This window comes from Mobula birostris, chromosome 10 (genome assembly GCF_030028105.1).
Source record: "Mobula birostris isolate sMobBir1 chromosome 10, sMobBir1.hap1, whole genome shotgun sequence".
In the NCBI taxonomy this organism is placed as follows: domain Eukaryota; kingdom Metazoa; phylum Chordata; class Chondrichthyes; order Myliobatiformes; family Myliobatidae; genus Mobula; species Mobula birostris.
The window spans coordinates 35,588,291-35,612,332 of NC_092379.1; the positions used below are offsets into that span (position 1 = coordinate 35,588,291).

The following is a 24,042-nucleotide window of genomic DNA, read 5'->3' on the forward strand; positions in this document are numbered from 1 at the left end:
TAGTGATTATACTCACATTTATACGGATGGTGCGAAGGAACCTGAAACAGGAGTGACAGGGTTTGGGGTGGTAATACCAGCAAAAGAAACTGGAATCAGCAGAAGAACATCTAATAAGTTAGGGGTGTTTACAGTGGAGATGCTGGCAGTGTTGGTTGCGTTGCAATGGGTGCAGAAAGCCAGACAAGTCAAAGCATTGATATGTTCAGATTCATCCTCAGTTCTAGCAAGTTTAAGGTCTTTTCACACAAACAGTCAGCAAAATGTACTTTATGAAGTCCTTCAGTTAGTTACAAGAATTGCAAATCAAGGAGGTCAGGTAAAATTTCTATGGGTTCCAGCACATGTAGGGGTGAAGGGGAATGAGAGGGTGGATGAGTTGGCAAAGAGGGTGTTAAAAAAAGAAAATGTGGAAATGCACATTAATATCAGTAAAGCAGTGTGTAATCTGGGAAAAAGTCAACCGAATGTGGCAAGAAAGATGGGACAGGGAGGGGAAAGGGAGGCATTTATATCAAATACAAAAGAGTGTTGCAGGTACTAGGGTAGGTAATGGAAACAGAAGAGAGGAAATTGTGTGGACTAGGTTAAAGCTGGGGCATTGTGCATTAAACAAAACATTGAAAACGATAGGGAAACACCAGACAGGATTGTGTGAGGAATGTCAGGAAGAGGAGTCAGTAGAACATGTAGTTTTGTGTTGCAGGCAGTTTGGGAGACAGGGAGAGATGATGAGAATTAAATTAAGGGAGTTGGGGGTGCAGGAATTCACATTAAAAGGGTTGCTGGGCATGGGTGAGAGAGCACAAGTCTGGATATTATTAGCGTTTTTAAGGGGTACAGCGGTTTTTTATAGGGTATGACGGATAAACAGGAATAGGGTAGTAGGAAGGTCAAAGATGGCAGGGTACAATGTAGGTTTGTGTGTGTGTGTGTGTGCCTGCGTGTGCGTTTAGGTGAAGGGATTTAGAATATAGGTCTAGTGCACATTCCGGAGCCGAGGGTGGCGGTAATGCACCATTAAGCTGGACGCCGACCATCCTAAAACAAGACACAGACAGACAGACACTTAAATAACTTTGGCCACCAGACTTCTACTTGACAATGCACTTCCTATGCTTCTGGCGCCGTAGTTTGACCTGTTGCTGTAGTTTTGAAGACAGTATTATCTATACATTATAAATATTAATTATCTTCTATCTTAGCATGGGAAATGCCAAATAAATGTATCGTAGACTTAATTTACATTCCTAAAGGCTGTCGATACCAACCCAGACATGTTGGCGTCGGAAGGAAAGGATGGTGTGATATTTTGTATGTAGCCTCAAAAGGAAGCATTGTCTATAACTTTTTAAGTAGCGATTACCTTTGTGTTTAGCATATAAATATTGAGCCCGCATTGGGCTAGCAGACCTTTCTGCGGAAGGTGTCTCCGTCCGTAAGATGCCTGCTGTAGCTTGTGTCGAATAAAGAGGCTGCTTTGTACCTACCAGTGACTCTGTCTCTCTGATGATTTTGTCCACGCTACAACAATGAACAAACTGTTGATGCTTCAGGCTGGGACATTCCATCAGGACTGGTAAGGAAGGGGGAAGATGCCAGAATAAAAGTGTAGGGAGAGGAGAAGGAGACCGAGCTTGAAGGTGATAGGTGAAGCCAAGTGGATGGGGGAGGGGGGAATGATGTAAGAAGCTGGAAGGTGACTTGCAGATGTCGGTGGGACGCAACTGAAACAAGAGGGATAAAATGGAGTTGTGGTATGTGGATGCGAGAGCAGGCAGAAACAATGGGCCTACCCAACCATTCAGCTTTGTTAATCTTGGGACCAGGTGTCAATTCTGGACACCTCCTCTTCCTGACCCCTTGAAAAGGACCTCACTTGGGACCATCAGGATATTGTCTCTGACACCACCAGCAACCTCATCGACTCTGGAGATCTCCCATCCACTGCCACCAACCTCATTGTTCCCGTATCCCACACTGCAACACCTCGTTTTCCAACTAAGTAGTCTTTAAGCTGATGGCATGAACATTGATTTCTCTTACTTGAATTACTTCCGGTAATTTTGCCCCTTCCATTCCCCACTCTGGCCTCTTACTACCTCTCCTCCCTGTTTATCACCTCCCTCTGGTGCCCTTCCTCCTTCCCTGTCTCCCATGGTCCACTCTCCAGTCCTTTACCTTTTCCACCTGTCATCTCTAAGCTTGTTACTTCCTCTCTCCCCCACCCTTCCCCCACCCACCTGTCCACACCTATCAGCTTCCAACTTGTCTTCCTTCCCTTACCCCTCCCTTCATATTCTGGCATCTTTCCCTTCCTCTCCAGCTCTGATAAAGGGTCTTGGCCCAAAACATCAGCTGTCTATTTATTCCCATAAATCTGCTAAGTTCCTCCAGCATTTTGTGTGTACATCCCTTTAAGGCTTCTCTGCACCATCATTACAAGCCATACAGACCCCAACTTGGTATCATTAGCAAACATGGGTACTGTATATTATTGTAAACCCTCTCAGCTAGATCATTGATATTGACTGAATATTAGAGCTCAACATCAACTCCTGCAACACTAGTCAACAACCTCCCAATCTCAAAGTGACCTATTGATTCCTAGTCATTATTTTCTGTTTATTAACTGATCCTCAACGCACACAAGAATATTTCCTTCAATCCCATGTGCTTTATGATTTCTTCTGTGGCACCTTATTCAAGGTCTTCTGAAAGTCTAATGAGCAGCATAGCTGTCTTCCTCATCAATTCTCAGCAAACTTGAACAAGTTACACGCCAATTCTGATCAGTCCTACTTTTTTAAATGTGCTGTTGCCACTCACTCAATGATAGACTTTAAGTATTTTCTCTGCAATTGTCTTCTCCCAACTTTGTTAAGTAGTGGGGTTACGTTTACTTCCTTCCAGTTGAGGGGCACCTCAAGAAGAAAGAGGTGGGATTTTGGAAAATGTATTCTTTCTACCATAGTACTATGGTAATTTTACTCATCCATTCTGCAGTCTCTTGAATAGCTACAAGGACTGGAGTTTTCTTGGTGCTGTCTGGATCCACATACTAGCCTCATTTGGAATTTCAATCTGTTCGCCTTACTCACCAGTTCTACAGTACTTATTGTTAAGGGCATGATGACCTCCTGGAGCAAAGTCTCCAGTGACACCATAACCAGGTCTATTAATACTGTCTCATATGACAGGAAATTAGCTGCTTTGCAGCAATTGTAAAGTGCAAAGTTGCAAAACTACAGCCCAAAGACAGTAAATTGCCACAACTTTCAAAATAATTAGTGTTTAAAAGGCATAATGATGCGTTGTTCGTGGACCTTCATTATAAAATCAGAATCAGGTTTGTTATCACTGGCATATGTTGTGAAATTTGTTTTTTGTGGCTGCAATACAGAAAACAAAATAATTAAGTTACAATAAGTCTTTGATGATTGTCTTGGAGGAGGAGATGTTATTTTTGATCTCCCGATCAGGAAGTCGATGGTCTAGTTGCAGACAGAGGTACAGGAGCTCAGGTTTTGAAGCTTGTTGATCAGAAATGAAGGAATGATGATGTTGACCACTGAGTTATAATCAATAAACAGTAGGCTGACGTAGGCATTGTTGTTGACCAGCTGGTGCAAGGGTGAGTGCAGTGCCAATGAGATTCATTCCCTATAGAATTGGTTGGTTGGGTGGCACAGGTTTTCAGTGCCAATGAGATTCATTCCCTATAGAACTGGTTGGTTGGGTGGCACAGGTTTTCAGTGCCAATGAGATTCATTCCCTATAGAACTGGTTGGTTGGGTGGCACAGGTTTTCAGTGCCAATGAGATACATTCCCTATAGAACTGGTTGGTTGCATGGCACAGGTTTTCAGTGCCAATGAGATTCATTCCCTATAGAACCGGTTGGTTGGGTGGCACAGGTTTTCAGTGCCTTGCCAGGTGCACCATTGGGCCTGAAGCTTTGTCAGCGTTCACCCTCTGGAAAGCTGTTCAGATGTCGGCCTCTGAGACAGATATAAGATGCTGCAGGGAATTACACATGTATAATTTTATTCTGCCTTTCAAAGTGTACATAAAAGGCATTCATCTTAATTCAGCCATTTATGATGTTAGGTTTCACCTTGTAGGAAGTAATAGCATGCAAACTCTGCCAAAGCTAAGGTGCATCCGATTCTGTCTCTAGCTTCCCTTGGAACTGTTTTTTCATACTTAAGGTAGCCTTCCATAGGTCATACAACACAGGAACAGGCCCCAGGCTGATCTATTTCATAGAAAGCCATTTAAGCTGCCTACTCCCAGCAACCTGCACTGGGTTCATAGCCCTCCACACCACTGCCACCCAGGTACCCATCCCAACTGCTCTTAAATGTTGAAATTGAGCTCACATGCACAGACATCCCGCCTCTCCCGGAAGTTGCAGGAGTCACCCGCACATTGACAGCGGCTCCCTGATGCCTGCAAATTATGTACAATATCCTGGAAATGGATTTTTTTCACAGAGAGAGAGAGAGACACACACACACACACACACACACACAGATGGGGGAGGGGGGAGAGAGGCGGAGGGGTAGGGAGAGAAGGGGAGGGGAGAGGGGGCGCAGGGAGAGACGATGGATGGATGGCAGAGTGTTCCAAAAAAAGCAAAAAGAAAATATAAAACGTACTTCACCCCAGACTACACTAAAGTGTACCCCTGCCTAATAGGGGTCAAAAATAATGACAGAGTTGCTCGCTGCACTGCTTGTAACAGTGACTTTTCTATTGCCCATGGTGGGTTAAGACTATAAAAGACATGTTGAGGTGAGCTTAACAGGTGTCATTCATTCATTATCATAACTAACATTATTTAAACTAGCCGGCTAGCTGCTAAGGAGCTACTCTATTGCAGCTATCCCACCTCTCCCGGAAGTTCCAGGAGTCTCTCGCAAATTGATGGTGCTACCTCCCTGAAATGAGTTTTTGCAGGGTGGGATGTCTGCGTGCACCACTTGCATTTGCAGCTCATTCCACACTCTCATGACCCTCTGAGTTTCTCTTCATGTTCCCCTTTAAGCTTTTCACCTTTCACGCTTAACCCACGACCTCTAGTTGTAGTCCCACCCAACCTCAGTGGAAAAAGTCTTCTTGCATTTCCCCATCTATAGTCCAGTGACACGACTGGTGGTGTAGTGGCATCAGAGTCGGACTTGGGGACGAAAGGTCCCCAGTTCGAATCCAGCAGGGTCCCCTGCACACTGCTCCATGCTGGGTCACATACTTCTCCTTATTTAGTGTGTTTCCACTTCTCTCCAACAGCACTCCCTGCAAGAAAACACACCAATGAAGACCAGGATTCAGTGAGAACAACCTGATTACCCCACTGCTCTTAACTTGAGTGACCTTGAAACTGGAATCTTTCTTGTTGGAACAGCACAGGTCACACTAACACAGGAGCTCGGCAGGTCAAGCACCATCTCTGGAGAGGAATAAACAGACCCCTCATCAGGACAGACTGGAAAGGAAGGGGACAGAAGCTGGAATAAAGTGGTGCGGGGACAGGAAGGAGTACAAGCTGGAAGGTGATAGGCGAGTCCAGGTGAGGGGGAAGGGGGAGGGGGGTGTGAGAGGCTGGGAGGTAACAGGTGGAAGAAGTAAAGGGCTGGAGAAGAGGTAATCTGATACAGACCATGGAAGAAAGGGAAGGAGGAGGGGGGAACCAGAGGAAGTGAAGAGAAGGGTAAGAGAGGTGCCAGCATGAGGGCTGGAAACAAAGAGAAGGAGGGAGTGGGGAAAGATTACTGGAAGTTGGAGAACTCGGTGTTTGTGCCATTAGGCTGGAGGCTACCCAGATCGAATATGAGATGTTGCTCCACCAATCTGAGTGTGGCCTCTTTCAGCAGTAGAGGAGACAACCAACATGCCAAAATGGGAATAGGAAGTTGAATTGAAATGGATAGCCATTGGGAGACCCTGCCTTTTGTGGCAGATAGAGTGAAGGTGCTCAAATATATGATACCCCAATCTACGCCGAATCTCACCAATGTAGAGGAGGCTGCACCAAGTTACAGCAGATGACCCAGGCAGACCTGCTGGTGAACTATCGCCTCACACAGAAGGACTGTTTAAGGGTCTGAATAGTGGTGAGGGAGGTGGTCTAGGGGCAGTTCACAGGGATAAGTGGAGGAGGGAGATCAGTGGGGAGGGATGAGTGGACAAGCAGAAAGCGAGAGTGGGGGGGGCAGGGAGAAGATGTGTTTAGTGGTAGGATCCCGCTGTAGATGGCAGAAGTTTTGGAGAGTGAAGTGCTGGGTACAGAGGCTCGTGGGCTGGTAGGTAAGGACAAAGGGAACCCAGTGTGCTGCAATGACAGTGTTTTCTCAAATGTTGCAAAGACGGACCAGTAGTAGTCATGAGATCCACTGCAAAGGCCCATGGATACAGCAGTAAATGCAAGAAACTTCAAACAAAAGACCGGAGATATTGGAGAAGCCATGGAATTTGTTTTCATAGTTCACAGTTGCAGCAGAAAGACTGGACAGGTGCATGATGGAAACAAGTCTAAAGTCATATAGCAGCTGATTGGGTAAATATGATCAGTACTATTTTCTTGTATGGGGTGGGGGGCAAAACACTGAGACAGATTAGTTGAGCCAATTGGACTGTTTTGGAATTCAACTCCCATATAATACTATGGTACCAAAGACATTTCCACATCAACAAGTGCTAATAAGAACAATCTGTGCACTCAGCAGAGAGACAGGTGAATAGTTGCCACAAAGAAACAGCCGATCGAAGCCAGATGCAAGACGTCATCTGACTGACTTGGCCTCCCCTCGTCCCTTCTCCACCCGCCCCACCGTTAAGGCTGATTTATGCTTCTGCGTCGGCTCTAACCTGTAGCTGATGCCGTAGCCTACGCAAGTGGTCTATGCCCTTGTGAGCATTTATACTTCTGCACTGGTGTGTCCGCGTCGCTCTGCAATTCACCGCCAAAACGCTAGTTGGCGATGGGGTTTCTATGCCACTGTGTTGAGTTTCTTCGTGTACTTCAAGCAGTGGCGACTGAAACTGAGCGCATCATGTTGCAGTTGGAGCTAATAAATGTTGAACAAGAGTTACTTTTATAGAAGTTACTGCAACGTAGAAAGGAGGGAAGACGTGGGAGGAGATGGTGTGTACGAGCATTGAATGGATCGAGGCAGAAGGAGGGTGAATTTTCTGTGCTTGTCCGGCCACTGAGAGACAAGAAGCAACCAGAAATGCATAGGAGGAAATGCGATGCTATCAAGCCAACCAATCAGTTGTTGCTGTCTGCGTCACCGCAACGCGTGGTTACATTTTTGGGGAGGTGTACGTCAGGCTACAGCGTAGGGTACGCGGCTACGCCGTACCTGTGCCATTAATTCAATGCAGAAGTATAAATTGCCCTTCACTCCTTTCCTTTGGCCTAAGGAACATTTAAGTGACACCCACCTGACATGGGAACACAAAAGAGGAAACTGACCAAAATAATTAATAAAAAGCAGGTAAAGATAGTAATATGCCTGAAGTCATTTTCAGATACGTTTTATAAAAACACAATTGGTGTTTATAATGTAAAGAAACAATCTTTCACGAAGGTAAGGTCAAATTTGGAGTACTGTGTGCAGTTCTGTTTACCTACTGAAAGAAAGGATATCAGTAAGATTGAAAGAGCGCACAGAAATTTACAAGGACGTTGCCAGGACTTGAGGAACTGAGCTATAGGGAAAGGTTGAATAGGTTAGGACTTTATTCCCTGGTGTGTAGGGGAATGAGGGGAGATTTTATAGAGGTATCTAAAATTATGAGGGATGTAGATAGGATAAATGCAAGCAGGCTTTTCCCATGCTGGCAGGGTGAGACGAGAACTAGAGGTCATAGGTTAAAGGTGAAATACTTAAGGGTGAACCTTAAATCAGAGGGTGGTGCAAATGTAGAATCAGCTGCCAAAGGAAGTGGTGGATAAGGGTTTGATTTCAACATCTGAGAGAAATTTGGATAAGTAAATGGATAGGAGGGGTACGGAGGGCAAGGGTCAGGTGCAGGCAGCTGGGACGAAGCGGAATAATAGTTTGGGATGGACTGGACAGGACAAAGAACCTGATTCTGTGCTGTAGTGGCCTATGAGCCTAAAGGTGAGTTATGACGGAACTGGAACTGACAGCTACACAGCAAAAGGTCCTGAGACTCTCGTAGCAGCAGCATCAAATACAATTTGAGACCAGGCCATGAAAGGAGATTTTAGAACAAGTGACCAGAGTTTGGTCGATGGGAAGTTTCATAGGAGCATCACAGAGGTGGGGAGAGAGGCAGAAAGGATTTGGGAAGGGATTCCAGAGCTTGAGACACAGACACCTGAAGGCACAGTCATCAATAGCAGAGTGCTTAAAGTCATGGTTGAACAAGATGCTGGAATTGGAGGTGCAGAGACTGGGGCTGGGGTGAATTGTAGGAGTGGGAGAGGATGCAGAAACAGGAGACGGGATTGAAAGCAAGAGTCTTAAGATTGAAATGTTGTTTAACCAGGTGCTTGGGTTGTTTGGTGAGGACAGAAGAGATGGATGAAAGGTCTTGGTGCATGTTAGAACAAGGCAGCAGTGTTTTGGGCGATTAAAAATTGTTACTCACTAAACAGGAGATTGGGCAGGTGGTTTGACATTTTTTGGAAGGAGGTGCAGAGATAACAATGCAAGGTGGGAGTCTCAGAGTGTGGGAACATCTAGAGAATTAGAATCCAGTGGAAGACATCTGCGGTATACCGGACACTCAAGTGTGTCACGGAAGTGAAGTATGTGCAGTGAAAATTACGACTTAGAAGGTGTTCAGAAAACTTAATGGTCTGAGGGTGGATAAATCTCCTGTACCTGATGGAATGCACCCTTGGGTTCTGAAGGAAGTAGCTGGAGAGATTGCGGAGGTATTGGCAATGATCTTTCAAGAATCGATAGATTCTGGCATTGTACCGAATGACTGGAAAATTGCAAATGTTACTCTGCTATTTAAGAAGGGTCGGAGCAGCAGAAAGGAAGCTACAGACCTGCTAGCCTGACATCAGTGGTTCGGAAATTGTTGGAATCGATTGTTAGGGATGAAATTACGGAGCACCTGGAGGCACATGACAAGATAGGCCAGAGCCAGCATGGCTTCCTGAAAGGAAAATCCTTCCTGACAAATCTACTGCAAATTTTTGAGGAGATTGCAAGTGGGGTAGGCAAAGGAGATGCAGTAGACTTGGTGTATTTAGATTTTCAAAAGGCCTTTAACAAAGTGCCCACGAGCGGCTGCTTAGCAAAATAAGCTCCCATAGAATTGCAGGGACGTTACTAGCATGGGTGGAGCATTGGCTGATCGGCATAAAACAGAGTGGGAATAAAGGGATCCTATTCTGGCTGCCGCTTACCAGTGGAGTTCCACGGGTCGGTGTTGGGACTGCTGCTTTTTACAATGTACGTCAATAATTTGGACTATGGGATTAATGGATTTGTGGTTAATTTTGCCGATGATACCAAGATAGGTGAAGGAAATAGAGAGCCTGCAGAGAGACTTGGATAGTTCAGGGGAATGGGCAAAGAAGTGGCAAGTGAAATACAATGTTGGAAAGTGTATGGCCATGCACTTGGGTGGAAGAAATAAACAGGCAGACTATTATTTAGATGGGGAGATAATTCAAAATGCAGAGATGCAAAGGGACTTGGGGGTCCTTGTGCAGGATAGCCTAAAGGTTAACCTCCAGGTTGAGTTGGTGGTGAACGCGACGAATGCAATGTTGGTATTCATTTCTGGAGGTATAGAATAAAAGAGCAGGGATGTGATGTTGGGGCTCTATAAGGCATTCGTGTGACCACACTTGGAGTATTGTGTGCAGCTTTGGGCTCATTATTTTAGAAAGAATATACTGACATTGGAGAGGGTTCAGCAAAGAGTCACGAGAATGATTCCAGGAATGAAAGGGTTACCGTATGAGGAATGTCTGGCAGCTCTTGGGCTGTATTCCCTGCAGTTCAGGAGAATGAGGGGAGGGGGATCTCATAGAAACATTCCAAATGTTAAAAGGCCTGAACAGATTAGATATGATAAAGTTATTTCCCATGGTCAGGGAGTCTAGGACAAGAGGGCACGACTTCAAGATTGAAGGACATCCATTTAGAAGAGAGATGCGGAGAAATTTCTTTAGTCAGATGGTGGTTAATTTGTGCAATTTCTTGCCACGAGCGGCTGTGGAGGCCAAATCATTGGGTGTACTTAAGGCAGAGATAGATAGGTTCTTGATTAGCCAGGGCATCATGAAGAGGCAAGGGGAATGGGGACGACTGGAAGAATTGGATGGCAGAGCAGACTCGATGGGCTGATGGGCCTACTTCTGCTCCTCCATCTTATGGTCTTATGATTAAGGGGAGGTTTCTCTGGTGAGGGGCACTAAGGTTGGGCTTGGGGCTTTTGTTAGGAAGAGATGAAGAGAGAAGACGCCAGAGAGAAGAGGTGAAGGGCCTGTTCCCCTGCTGTACTTTTCTCTCCACGTTGACTAAATCTTCAGTGACTAACTCTGATTTGTGTGCAAGACTTTGGTCTAAAACCCAGTGAACAGCACAGAAAGCTACCTCAAACAGAAATGTAACAGAAGGAAAAAATTAAAAGGAAACGAAACACATGATATGCTTTTTACGAGTTTCTGCTACGCAAAAGTCGCAGGGCGGTAAATCCTGCACCTCTCTGGTGTGCAACACAAAGCAGCGTTTACCTTAATCCACTTTATTAATTAAAGCAGTCAAAAGAATGATTTAATATACAAATTAGGAGAAAGACGTCCACTGGTAACAGGTTAAACGTGCCTAACACAATCTCTAAAATCATTCAAAAAGCTAACAGAGATTAAATTACGTGATTTGCAATATTGAAATGGCATCGCAAATGTGACTAGACCACTGGAATGATACAATATTGTGTAATTCTGGTCGGGAAGAGAAGCTTAGCTATTGAAAAATCTACTTTAACTAATACGTACAGAAGCAATGGCTGCCTAACCAAACCATCAGGTAATCACAGCATCCACTGGCACTGCTGTTCAAGTCACTGGAATAATGAGGTCAGCATTGAAAATCATTTCAATAACTGTCTAACGGGCACTCTTTCTTTTAATGTTAAAAACGATTAAAAGGGAAATTCAGGTAGGTCAAAACTTATAGCACATCATTCAGCAACGTGGGGACAATGAGTGCAGACACATGAGGCCCCATTAAATGTGGGCCCCGCCTTAGGACCCATCAATGTGGGCCCCGCCTTAGGACCCATCAATGTGGAACCCACCCCTTCACCAGGCCCCATCAAATGCGAAACCCTCTCCTACATCAGGGTCAGGACCCATTAATGTGGACCACTTCCCCAAGCCAAGGCCCATCCAATGTGGGCCCCTCACTGGGCCCCTCCTCTGCCACCCCATCCGAGAACTGTTTCAGATTGGACAACATCTTCAGTTTTAATTCGAGCATTTGCCACTGGATGCTGGGAATACAAGCGAAGGTGTTTTGGGAAAGGAGGAGGAGGCATACTGGATACAAGTGACTGTCGACAGAGCAGCAAAGCTAATAACCTCACATCCTTGTTAACAGTTAAACCCATCAGATACACAATGCCACTGGGTACACTACAGTCAATGAAAATAAATAGGGGGAGTAGACAGCTTGATATCTCAAGCTAAATTGAGACAGCAGAAAGACTGCAGAACTAGAATCTACAAGGCAGCTAAAATCCGGTGACACTACGTACGAGACGTTTACATTTCCAGGGGTAATTCTTTAAAGAGTGTTGTGTGTGTGGCCTGGCTACACAACAATGCTATTAATAAAATTGCTGGAGACAGGAGCGAAGTTTCATGGTTCTTTACCAGTAGAAAACGATGCAGAACACACACATACGTATCAATGTGCGCCTAATAGCGCATGCAACAATGTGTTACTACAACATAAAGTAGTCCCCATATCATACAGTAGGCTGACCCGGCTGATGCTGTAGTGGCGTCACCCCGAGTTTGAATCCAGCCGGCTCCCCTGCACGCTTTCCATCCATGCTGGGTTACGAGCTGGTGATCTCTTTGGAAACTCACCCGGCAGAAGGCAATGGCAAACCACTGCTGTAACTTGCCTCGTACGTGGTTCCCCACTACGTCAGAGAGGCGTGGAGGGAAATCGTCCGCTAACTGGAGAAACTCCGGATGTGACGTAACTTTCCTTTTTCCTATACGGTACAAAGAGAGAGTGAAGAAGGTTTTCAAAGATGTCAGCGGCAGATCTCGTTGCAAATCTGGACAGCCGTTTCTTCACTCCTTTCTACGATAAGGCAAGCACTAGATAAGAAGGAAAACATGCTGATTAGATATTAAAAGGAGACAAAATGGGAACGTTTCTGAAGATAATCAGAACACGCATCTATCTGTAAGCTATGACGACAACTTGTGGGAATTCTAGCGATGGAGTATGTCATTTCTAAGATATTGCAAGTGAATTCATACAATTGCCAACTCTTAATTCCTGTTGCTTCAAGACCTATTCGGGCAGATGGGACTCGTCAGCTCATCTAGGAGAAGGAAAATTCGGATCTCAAACCTCTGCTGCCTTGCGGCTGTACCCACTCACAGGGAAGGCTTCGGGAGTAAACCCGGAGCTGGAGTCCCTAAGGCAGTCCTACGCTGACTGACAACTCCTGTGGTGCTCCTGGTACCAAACTCAATCTGCCATTCCTTTGGGTGCGTGCAGACGGGGAGCTTGCTACATGGGGCAACAGCTTGCTCTCCATATCGTACTGCCCAGTCTTGTGTATCTGGACAGCTAGGACACAACATCCATGGTCGACTCCGACCGACGGAGGCCTCAGTCACTATAAGACCTATTGAATGGTAGCACTACAGACATGCCACCTCTCCCGGAAGTTCCGGGAGGCTCCCGGATATGAATAGCGGCTCCCTGATGCCCGCAAATTATATACAATATCATGGAAATCAATTTTTTTGAGAGTGAGCGAGAGAAAGCAAGAGAGCGTGAGCGCAAGAGAGAGCAAGCGAGAGCACACGAGTGAGAGAGCGAGCGAGAAAGCAAGCGAGAGTGCTTGAGAGCGCGCGAGCGACCATGAGAGAGAGAGAGAGAGAGTGTGAGCGAGAGCCCGCCATGCAGAGTGTTCCAAAAAAAAAATAGAAAACATACATCACCCCAGACTACACTAAAGTGTACTCCTGCCTAACAGGGGTCAAAATAATGACAGTGTTGCTCGCTGCACTGATTGCAACAATGACGTTTCTCTTGCCCATGGTGGGTTAAGACTGTAAAAGACGTGTTGAGGTGAGTTTAACAGGTGTCATTCATTCATTAACATAACTAACATTATTTAAACTAGCTGGCTAGCTGCTAATGGCTACTCTATTGCAGACATCCCACCTCTCCTGAAAGTCTCCTGCAAATTGATGGTGCTACCTCCCTGAAATGAGATTTTGCAGGGTGGGATGTCTGGCACTAGATTTTAACACCCGTTCTTAAACCCTAAAAATCACCTAATATAAACACAGAACTCTTTACTGAGGATTGTACTCAAAACTCTGGATTGGTTCTTAAAATATTCAGCTTACAGAAACAGGGAGGCAAGTAAGAGACAGAACTGAGAACTTCATGCTTGGCTCTATAAGAAGGTTTATAATTCTGAACAATTAGTAAATCCCTTTAACTGGAAACAGTTCCAAATATCACAGCATTGTTCCAGCAGCTCGAATAACCCTCTTGCTGGTTCAGAGTTTTGAATCCATAATTTGTGTTTTATCCCCTTTAATGAACGTGCTGAGGACTGCATGTTTTTCCCCGACCCTCACTCGTTACACGTGCAGATTACAAAGCACACATCTTTAGCTTAAAGAGCCTTTTCTACCATCAGTGCCCCCACAGCAGGATCCCAGCAGACACCCATCTTGTCTTGTGCTCATCTTCAGAGACCCAGTGACAGACTCTAGGACAATGCAGGCCACAACTGCTCAAGGGAGAATGCTTATGCTCGTACCGAGCTGGGTCCAAAGCCACAACTTACCAGTCATGGCTTCCTGCGCAAAGTACTTTACATCCATATCTTGGTCCTGACCCAATTTCTCCAGTATTGGTTTGAACTTGTTCTGTAAAGTGCTGTGATTTAAAAGCAAGTTTTAGTACCTGTGACCTTCAAAACAAGACAGCAGCACATTCACTTAAATCCAAAGCGGTACTGGATATTACCCAGATTAAAATCTCCTCTTTCTGCCTCTCACGCAGGCTCCCACTACCACAACTGATCGTTTACTGGCCAGATACGGGTTAGAGCTCAACTAGCAGACTACGGTCAGAAACTGCAGCTGAGCTCATTTGGGTTAGTGGATGCAAAAGGAGAATAATTTGGATGCTGCATTTTTATGCCGTTGAAGAGAGGGGGCACTGAATGCATAAACTTCCTTTTAATGCAATCCATCTGTTATTGCTTTCCACACAAATTCCAATCAAATCACAAACGCACAATTTCACAAAAATCGTTCACCGGACAGGTTGGCGGGGTGGAGATACGTCGCTACCAAAGGAGGTGTAGGGTGCTCCTTCCCTCCGCAGGCCTGCAGGTCACCCTTGGGCAAGGTGCAACACCTGCTTAAGACCCCCCACCTGATCAGGGTCACGCGATGCCGTGGGAGCAGATGGTGGACAGTCATGTGTGCAGCCGGTGCAGATCGCAACTCCCGGTTGTACGACCACTGACGCCGGGCAGACAATCTCTGAAGAGCACTGATAATGGCTGGGGGGTGGGGGGGTCACCTCGTCTTGTAAAGACACACACGGCCCAGAAGGCGTCAATGGCACAAACCAGTTCTGCAGGATAATTTGCCAAGAACAACCGTGGCCATGGAGAGACCACGATCGCCCACGTCACATGATGATGATGATGATGATGGTGGTGGCGTTAACTGAAATCTCACTGTGCGATTTTCACTTCTAACCAGGATTTATCCATCAGTGGTTGAAGGAGAGAGGGAAAATGTATTAAAGAAGATTGGAGGAGTAACCTTTTCATGCAGGAGTTGGTAGCTGAGCTGCCAAAGGAGGTGGTGGTGGTGGTGCAGGCAGGAACAAAACCTGGACAGTCACTTGATAAACGTCTGGTTAGGTCACGTTTGGAGTACTGAATTCAGCTCTGGTCAGCCCTTTAAAGGGTGTGGAGACTTTGGAGAAGGTACAGAAGATGTTTACAGGACATTCCCTGTGATAAACCTCTGCTTACGTCACATTTGGAGTACTGAATTCAGCTCTGGCCTTCCCTTTAAAGGGGTAGAGACTTTAGAGAAGGTACAGAAGGTGTTTACAGGACGTTGCCTGTGAGAAACCTCTGGTTCGGTCACATTTGAAATACTGAATTCAGCTCTGGTCTCCCGTTTAAAGGGTCTGAAAAAGGTACAGAAGACATGCTGGCTGGTACTGCAGATGTTACCGGAGAGGTTGCTTTCTCCAGAGTGATGGGGTCTGAGGGAGGGACGAGCTGATAGAAGTTTACAAAATTCTGAGGCAAAGACAGACGGCTCACAGTTGAGATGTAAGAGCCAGAAGAGAACAGCTCAAAAATGTGCTGAGGATTTGAGTACCTGGAACACACCGACAGGTCTGGTGGAACTGGATGCAGGTATGAAACAAGTGTTTACGATCCAAAGAAGGGTCACGGTCTGAAACGTCGACTGGTTATTCATTTCCATGGACGCTGCCTGACCTGCTGAGTTCCTCCAGCGTTTTGTGTGAGCATTGAAGTATTTAAGACACTGTTAGACAGGCAAATGGCATGGCGACGTAACACAGCTTACGAGGAAATGAGCCGGGCAGATGATCAAATTTTCAGCCATAATTGTAATTCCCTCAGTTTTAAGATGGTTACAGATTAAAACTGATCCTTGGGTGAAGGTGCTGAGGTGCAGAAGGGCTAATTGCAACGGTGTTAGGCAGGAACAGGAGAAGGTAAACTGGGAAGCAGCTGCTCGAGGGGCAAACAACACCTCCGACACGGGGGACCCTTTTAAAAGGCCAGTTGATTGGAGTTCCTCAGGTAGCGTGGGTGATGAGAGACCAAGTGTGCAAGGTCAGTCTTACAACCTTACAAAAAGGAATATTGCGCATTGCTTGGGAAAGCTGTAGTAAAATGAGGTCCTTGGAATACAAAGGCAGTGGAGAGACCTTAAACAGGTAATTTGGAGGGTAGCAACGGGCTACTAAATGTTCTTGGTGAGGATGTCCTTTCTTTAAAAAAAATGGGGAGAAGGCAGGCGAGTGGGGTTGAGGGGAATAATAAATCAGCCATGATAGAATGGCCGTGCAGTATCGATGGGCCGAACGGCCTGTTTCTGCAACTGTGTCTTATGGCCTTAACCTCTGGATAGAGAAGAAGATCGTTTAAGGGTACCAAAGGATCAAGGTCAAGCAGGAAAGTGAGGCAAACACCACAGGGGAGGGGGAGGCTCGAGGGTTAAGTTTATGCCCCTCCCCCACGCAGTACATGGAATGAGCTGCCAGAGGAACTGGTTGAGGCAGGCACATTAACAACTTCAATAAGCACAGGTACGCGGGCAGGAAAGGTTTAGAGCAAGGGTGCACAACTATTTTGGTGCCATGGATCATTACGCTAGGGGTCCATGAACCCCAGGTTGAGAACCTGGGACGATGGGACCGGCAGAGACGGTGGTCTTGGCCGGATTGGACCTGTGGGTACAAAAGACGGTGCGACTCCATCACTAAACGCCACCACAGTGGCGTCTCAATTTCCATTCCAAACTGGAGGTGAAACATTCTCCACAGGCCGGGTTATAAGCCCCAACTCAAATACTTACCCGGCATCTAAAACCGGTCCTATTTTCTGCAATGATTTAGCCACGTTGAAGCGAATGTTTGCCACCTGATCGCCTGCCATCTGGAGAACCGTCGGCAGCATGTGCTTTGCTGTGATTTCTTGGCCACAGGCTTCAGACAACACCTAAAACCAACCAGCAGAAAATGCAAACGTTCATTCACAGCAAACGTTCTTCACGAAGCAAGACTGAAGAAAAGATCATCGATCTGATTTGTGCGACGCTCAGAATGTATTTTGCCCCATGATAAAAAGGCATAGTCCACACTGGCACCAATGATCATCCGCAAGGAGAGAGATGAGGTCCTGCAACGGAGATTTACAGATCAATAGACAAGTTGTAAAGAAGAAGTGCTGGTATATTGTAATCGCTGGACTACCCCTTCTGCCATGTACGAGCGAGTTTAGAAACAGGAAGGCAGGACGGCTGAAATGTACAAAGTGTGGGTGCAGAGCAGACAGCATCACTGGGATCTCTTCCATGGCAAGGTGACCCGAGCCAAGAGAGAACCAGGATTATAAGACGCAAGAGTGGAATTCGGCTATCGAGTCAAATATGATGGCAGAATATAGCATTAGTGGTCAGACTCTTGGCACTGTGGAGGATCAGAGGAATCTTGGGGTCTGAGTCCATAGGACACTCAAAGCTGCTACGCAGGTTGACTCTGTGGTTAAGGAGGCATACGGTGCATTGGCCTTCATCAATCGTGGGATTGAGTTTAAGAGCCGAGAGGTAATGTTACAGCTATATAGGACCCTGGTCAGACCCCACCTGGAGTACTGTGCTCAGTTCTGGTCGCCTCACTACAGGAATGACGTGGAAGCCATAGAAAGGGTGCAGAGGAGATTTACAAGGATGTTGCCTGGATTGGGGAGCATGCTTTATGAGAATATGTTGAGTGAACTCGGCCTTTTCTCTTTGCAGCGACGGAGGATGAGAGGTGACCTGATAGAGGTGAACAAGATAATGAGAGGCATTGATTGTGTGGATAGTCAGAGGCTTTTTCCCAGGGCTGAAATGGCTAGAACGAGAGGGCATAGTTTTAAGGTGCTTGGGAGTGGGTACAGAGGAGATGTCAGTGGTTAATGAGGTGGAGGATAAATGCGTGGCTGAGGGATTGGAGCAGGGGGCAGGGATTCAGATTTCTGGATCATTGGGACCTCTCTTGGGCCAGGTGTGCCCTGTACAAAAAGGACGGGTTGCACTTCAATCTGAGGGGGACCAATATCCTGGCAGGGAGGTTTGCTAAGGCTACTGAGAGTTTAAACTAGAATGGTTGGCGGGTGGCAACCGAACTGAAGAGACTAGGGAAGAGGGGGTTGGCTCACAAATAGAGAAAGCTTGTAGACAGTGCGAGAGGGAGGATAGGCAGGTGATAGAGAAAGGATGATCTCAGACCGAAGGTTTGAGATGCGTCTATTTTAACACAAGGAGTGTTGTGAACAAAGCGGATGAGCTTAGAGCGTGGATCAGTGCTTGGAGATATGATGTGGTGGCCATTAGAGACTTGGATGGCTCAGGGACAGGAATGGTTACTTCAATTGCTGGGTTTTAAAAGTTTCAAAAAGGACAGGGAGGGAGGCAAAAGAGTTGGGGGCGTGGCACTGTTGATCAGAGATAGTGTCACAGCTGCAGGAAAGGTGGACGCCATGGAGGGATTGTCTACGGGGTCTCTCTGGGTGGAGGTTAGGAACAGAAAGGGGTCAATAACTTTACTGGGTGTTTTTCATAGGCCGCCCAATAGTAACAGGGATATCGAGGAGCAGATAGGGAAACAGATTCTGGAAAGGTGTAATAATAGCAGAGTTGTCATGATGGGAGGCTTTAATTTCCCAAATATCGATTGGCGTATCCTAAGAGCAAGGGGTTTAAGATGGGGTGGAATTTGTTAGGTGTGTTCAGGAAGGTTTCTTGACACAATATGTAGATAAGCCTACAAGAGAAGAGGCTGTACTTGATCTGGTGTTGGGAAATGAACCTGGTCAGGTGTCAGGTCTCTCAGTGGGAGAGCATTTTGGAGATAGTGATCATAATTCTATCTCCTTTACCATAGCATTGGAGAGGGATAGGAGCAGACAAGTTAGGGAAACGTTTAATTGGAGCAAGGGGAAATATGAGGCTATCAGGCAGGAAACTGGAAACAGATGCTCTTAGGGAATAGTATGGACGAAATGTGGCAAATGTTCAGGGGATGTTTGTGTGGAGCTCTGCATGGGTACATTCCGATGAGACAGGGACGTTATGGTAGGGTACAGGAACCGTGGTGTACAAAGGCTGTAATAAATCTAGTCAAGAAGTAAAGAAAAGCTTACAAAAGGTTCAGAGAACTAGGCAATGTTAAGGATCTAGAAGGTTATAAGGCTAATAGGAAGGAGCTTAAGAAGGAAATTAGGAGACCAGAAGAGGCCATGAGAAGGCCTTGGCAGGCAGGGTTAAGGAAAACCCCAAGGCATTCTACAAGTATGTGAAGAGCAAGAGGATAAGATGTGAAAGAACAGGACCTATCAAGTGTGACAGTGGGAAAGTATGTATGGAACCGGAGGAAATAGCAGAGGTACTAAATGAATATTTTACTTCCGTATTCACTATGGAAAAGGATCTTAGTGATTGTTGTGATGACTTGCAGCAGATTGAAAAGCTTGAACATGTAGATATTAAGAAAGAGGATGTGCTGGAGCTTTGGGAAAGCATCAAGTTGGATAAGTCGCCAGGACCGGATGAGATGTACCCCAGGCTACCGTGGGAGGCGAGGGAGATTGCTGAGCCTCTGGCGATGATCTTTGCATCATCAACGGGGACGGGAGAAGTCCTAGAGGATTGGAGGGTTGCCGATATTGTTCCTTTATTCAAGAAAGGGAGTAAAGATAGCCCTGGAAGTTATAGACCAGTGAGTCCTACCTCAGTAAGTTGATGGAGAAGATCCTGAGAGGCAGGATTTATGAACATTTGCAGAGGTATAACATGATTAGGAATAGTCAGTATGGCTTTGTCAAGGGCAGGTCAAGCCTTACGAGCCTGATTTAATTTTTTGAGCATGTGACTAAACACAATGATGAAGGAAGAGCAGTAGACGTAGTGTATATGGATTTCAGCAAGGCATTTGATAAGGTACCCCATGCAAGGCTTATTCAGAAAGTAAGAAGGCATGGGATCCAAGGGGACATTGCTTTGTGGATCCAGAACTGGGTTGCCCACAGAAGGCAAAGAGTGGTTGTAGGCAGGTCATATTCTGCATGGAGGTCGGCCTCAGTTATCTGTTCTGGGACCCTTACTCTTCGTGATTTGTATAAATGACCTGGATGTGGAAGTGGAAGTGGAGGGATGGCTTAGTAAGTTTGCTGAGACACAAAGGTTGGAGGTGTTGTGGGTAGTGTAGAGGGCTGTCAGAGGTTAGAGCGGGACATTGATAGGATGCAAAACTGGACTGAGAAGTGGCAGATGGAGTTCAACCCAGATAAGTCTGAAGTGGTTCATTTTGGTAGGTCAAATATGATGGCAGAATATAGTATTAATGGTAAGACTCTTGGCAGTGTGGAGGATCAGAGGGATCTTGGGGTCCGAGTCCATAGGACGCTCAAAGTTGCTGCGCAGGTTGACTCTGTGGTTCAGAAGGCATACGGTGTATTGGCCTTCATCAATCATGGAACTGAATTTAGAAGCCGAGAGGTAATGTTGCAGCTATATAGGACCCTGGTCAGACCCCACTTGTAGTACTGTGGTCGCCTCACTACAAGAAGAATGTGGAAGCCATAGAAAGGGTGCAGAGGAGATTTACAAGGATGTTGCCTGGATTGGGGAGCATGACTTATGAGAATGGGTTGAGTGAACTCGGCCTTTTCTCCTTGGAACGATGGAAGATGAGAGGTTACCTGATACAGGTGTGTAAGATGATGAGAGTCATTGATCATGTGGATAGTCAGAGCCTTTTTCCCAGGTCTGAAATGGTTGCCACAAGAGGACACAGGTTTAAGGTGCTGGGGAGTAGGTACAGAGGAAATGTCAGGGGTAAGTTTTTTACTCAGAGAATGGTGAGTGTGTGGAATGGGCTACCGGCATCGGTGGTGGAGCCAGATATGATAGAGTCTTTTAAAAGACTTTTGGATAGGTACATGGAGCTTAGAAAAATAGAGGGTATTGGTTAGCCGAGCCAGTTCTCAGGTAAGGACATGCTCGGCACAGCTTTGTGGGCCGAAGGGCCTATATTGTGCTGTAGGTTTTCTTTGTTTCCATGAGTCCCCTCTGCCATTCCATCATGGCTGATTTATTTTTCCTCTCAACCCCATTCTTCTACCTCCTCCCATATCCTTTCACACCCTTAACAAGTCAAGAATCTATCAACCTCCACTTTAAATATACTCAATGACTTGGCCTCCAAAGCCGTCTGTGGCAATGAATTCCACCGATTCAGTACTCTGTGGCTAAAGAAATTCCTCCTCACTCTGCTCTAAAGGGATGTCCTTCTATTCTGAGGCTGTGCCCTCTGGTCCCAGACTCTTGCACTATTGGAAACCGCCTCTGTGCGTCCCTTTTATCCATATCTTTGCTCGAGCACTTTGGGAGGGTTTAAGCTGGTGAGGCAGCAGGGGTGCGACACAGAATACTAGTGTAGCAGGTGTTAACTCAGAATTCTATGTCAAACTCACTGAACAGGCAGGTCCGGTAAGCAGAGCAGGCAGAAATAAGTGGGAAAGCACGAGAGGGCTGGGAGGTTTAACCACATGTTTCCGAACACAGAAATTCACAGCACATTACAAGCCCTTCGGCCCACAATGTTGTGCCGACCAGGTAACCTACTCTAGAAACTGCTTAGAATTTCCCTAGCGCAGCAGTCCCCAACCACCGGGCTGCGGACTAGTCCCATGCCGCGAGGAAACGACATGTTTTGGCGATAGGAGTTGCTGCACCTTTCCTCATTCCCTGTCACGCCCTGTTCAGCTTGAACACACGCGAGGTCAGTACCCGCACGTCGTCCATGTCAGCGCAGGAAGAAGATCAGCTTGAGCTTGCAAATGACGGCGGGCTGAAAAGTATGTTTGACATAACATCTCTGCCAGCATTCTGGATCAAAGTCAAGGCTAAATATCCTGAGATAGCCATGAAAGCACTGAAATCCGTGCCTCCATTTCCAACATATCTCTGCAATGAATGCAACAAAAACTAAATTGCTGAATAGACTGGACATAAGGAACCCCCTTTGAGTATCGCTGTCTCCCATCAGCCTGTGATAGGACCGTCTTGTTGCAGGGAAACAAGCCCAGGGCTCCCACTGATTCAGCAATATTGGTGTGTGGCAATGATTTTATTTGTTCATACGGGGAAAATACGTGCTGTGTGTTTAACATCCAAACGTTACTTAAAATGTTATGATGCTATTGATTTATAAGTGACTTGTAGAACCATATAACAATTACAGCACAGAAACAGGCTATCTCGGCTCTTCTAGTCCGTGCTGAACTCTACCCTCACCTAGTACCACCGACCTGCACTCAGCCCATAACCCTCCATTCCTTTCCTGTCCATATACCTATCCAGTTTTTCTTTAAATGATAATATCGAACCTGCCTCTACCACTTCTACTGGAAGTTCGTTCAACACTTACTTCAAGTTCCCCTGTCCTCCCCGATAATTGACTTATCACTATATTCACGCGAAGAAAATATGTGCTGTGCGTTTAATATTAAAATTCGTTAGATAAACCCTTTTAGAAATGAAATTGAGTGTATTAGCCACTTATCACCTATATTCTGGTCGTGATTAACACCCCCTCCCCCCGTCATCCTCTGCCTGCCACTGTCTCTGCTCCTCCTTCGCTCCTCTCCTGCCATCAGTGTACCAGTCACCTCAGACTCCTTTCTCCCCGCTGTAACATTTTGATGCACTATCAATAACTCCAAAGGACTGGAAGTAGAGTAAATATTGAGAGGCTTTTATTAGCAGTAAAATGTGATCTCCATCATGCTCAGTGTCTGCTCTTGGACTGAGAGGAGGAGCAGTGACACAATCGCCTTTATTTTGGGGTCTGTGGGAGGAGCCACAGGAGCAGTCAGCAGAGGGACGAGTCCAGACAGGTAACCCAGTTACAACATATATATATGGTTTACCACACATTACCTCACAGCTCTAGAACTCACTCGCACGGTTGATGAATGCCAACACACCATGCGCCTTCTTAACAACACTGTCAACCTGCGCAACAGCTTTGAGTGTCCTATGGACACGGACCCCAAGATGGTTTCAACAGAGAACTCCGGTGAGCTGGCCAGTAGTCAGTACAGGGATTATATTATTCCTGTAAGTATAGGAACATGGTTGAGGGATGGGAGCACAACGTCCTGGGTTACAGATGCCCTAGGGACAGGGCGAAGGGTTTGAGTGTTACACTAATCAGGGAGAGCATTACAAGTGATTGCTGAAGCTGGAATCTAGAGCGACAAACAAACTCAATGCAGATCTGTGAGAGGAAAGCGGACTGGATCAAAACCCTGCATCAGGGACTGGGGTTGGGGGGGGGGACAGTGGAATGGTGGGGAGAAAGGAGTCTGAGGTGACTGGTACACTGATGGCAGGAGAGGAGCGAAGGAGGAGCAGAGACAGTGACAGGCAGAGGACGACGGGGGGAACGAGGAAATAACATCACGAGGGAGATGGGACAAGGTAGGGACAGTGTGAAGGTGCGGACTGACAGCAGGAACAGAAAGAGCTACAAGGGTTGGACTCTGATAAATAACGGAGGTGGTAACAGGTTCGGGGAGAGGGGTGAACACTAGATGAAACTAGACAGGAGAGAGAGAGTGTGAGTGTGAGTGAGGCGAAAGAGCGAGAGTGTGCGAGTGTGAGTGAGGCGAAAGAGCGAGAGTGTGTGAGGGAGTGCGCATGGGGTGAAGGGTGGGAGAATGGGCCTCGGCCTTTCCTATCAACTTAACTGTACCCACCTCTAGAGATTTCTCTTTCAGCCCCACTCACATGCCCACTCGTGAAAATCTTGCTCTTTACATCCCTTGTTAACATCTTTCTCTCTCACTTTTAACCTCGGGGCTTTAGACTCCCCCGATGATGCGGGGGCAGGGGGAGGGTCAAGTAAATTGGGGGATAGAGTTCAAGAGTGCGAGGTAATGTTGCAGCTCTATAAAACTCTGGTCAGACCACACTGGCGTCCAGCTTCGGTAGCCT

General features: G+C 46.3%; 1 protein-coding gene across 1 annotated transcript in view; it reads right to left on the reverse strand.

Moving 5' to 3' along the window:
- Window positions 1-12,528: 12,528 nt before the first annotated feature.
- LOC140203578 (serine/threonine-protein phosphatase 2A 65 kDa regulatory subunit A beta isoform-like) overlaps window positions 12,529-24,042 on the reverse strand; it is a 44,754-nt gene continuing 33,240 nt past the window's right edge. Inside the window, exons 9-11 of the mRNA XM_072269623.1 lie at window positions 16,855-16,997; window positions 14,058-14,149; window positions 12,529-12,566 (exon numbers count right to left, since the gene is read on the reverse strand). Coding sequence (XP_072125724.1) covers window positions 12,529-12,566; window positions 14,058-14,149; window positions 16,855-16,997 — 273 coding nt within the window. The remainder of the gene's footprint in view (window positions 12,567-14,057; window positions 14,150-16,854; window positions 16,998-24,042) is intronic.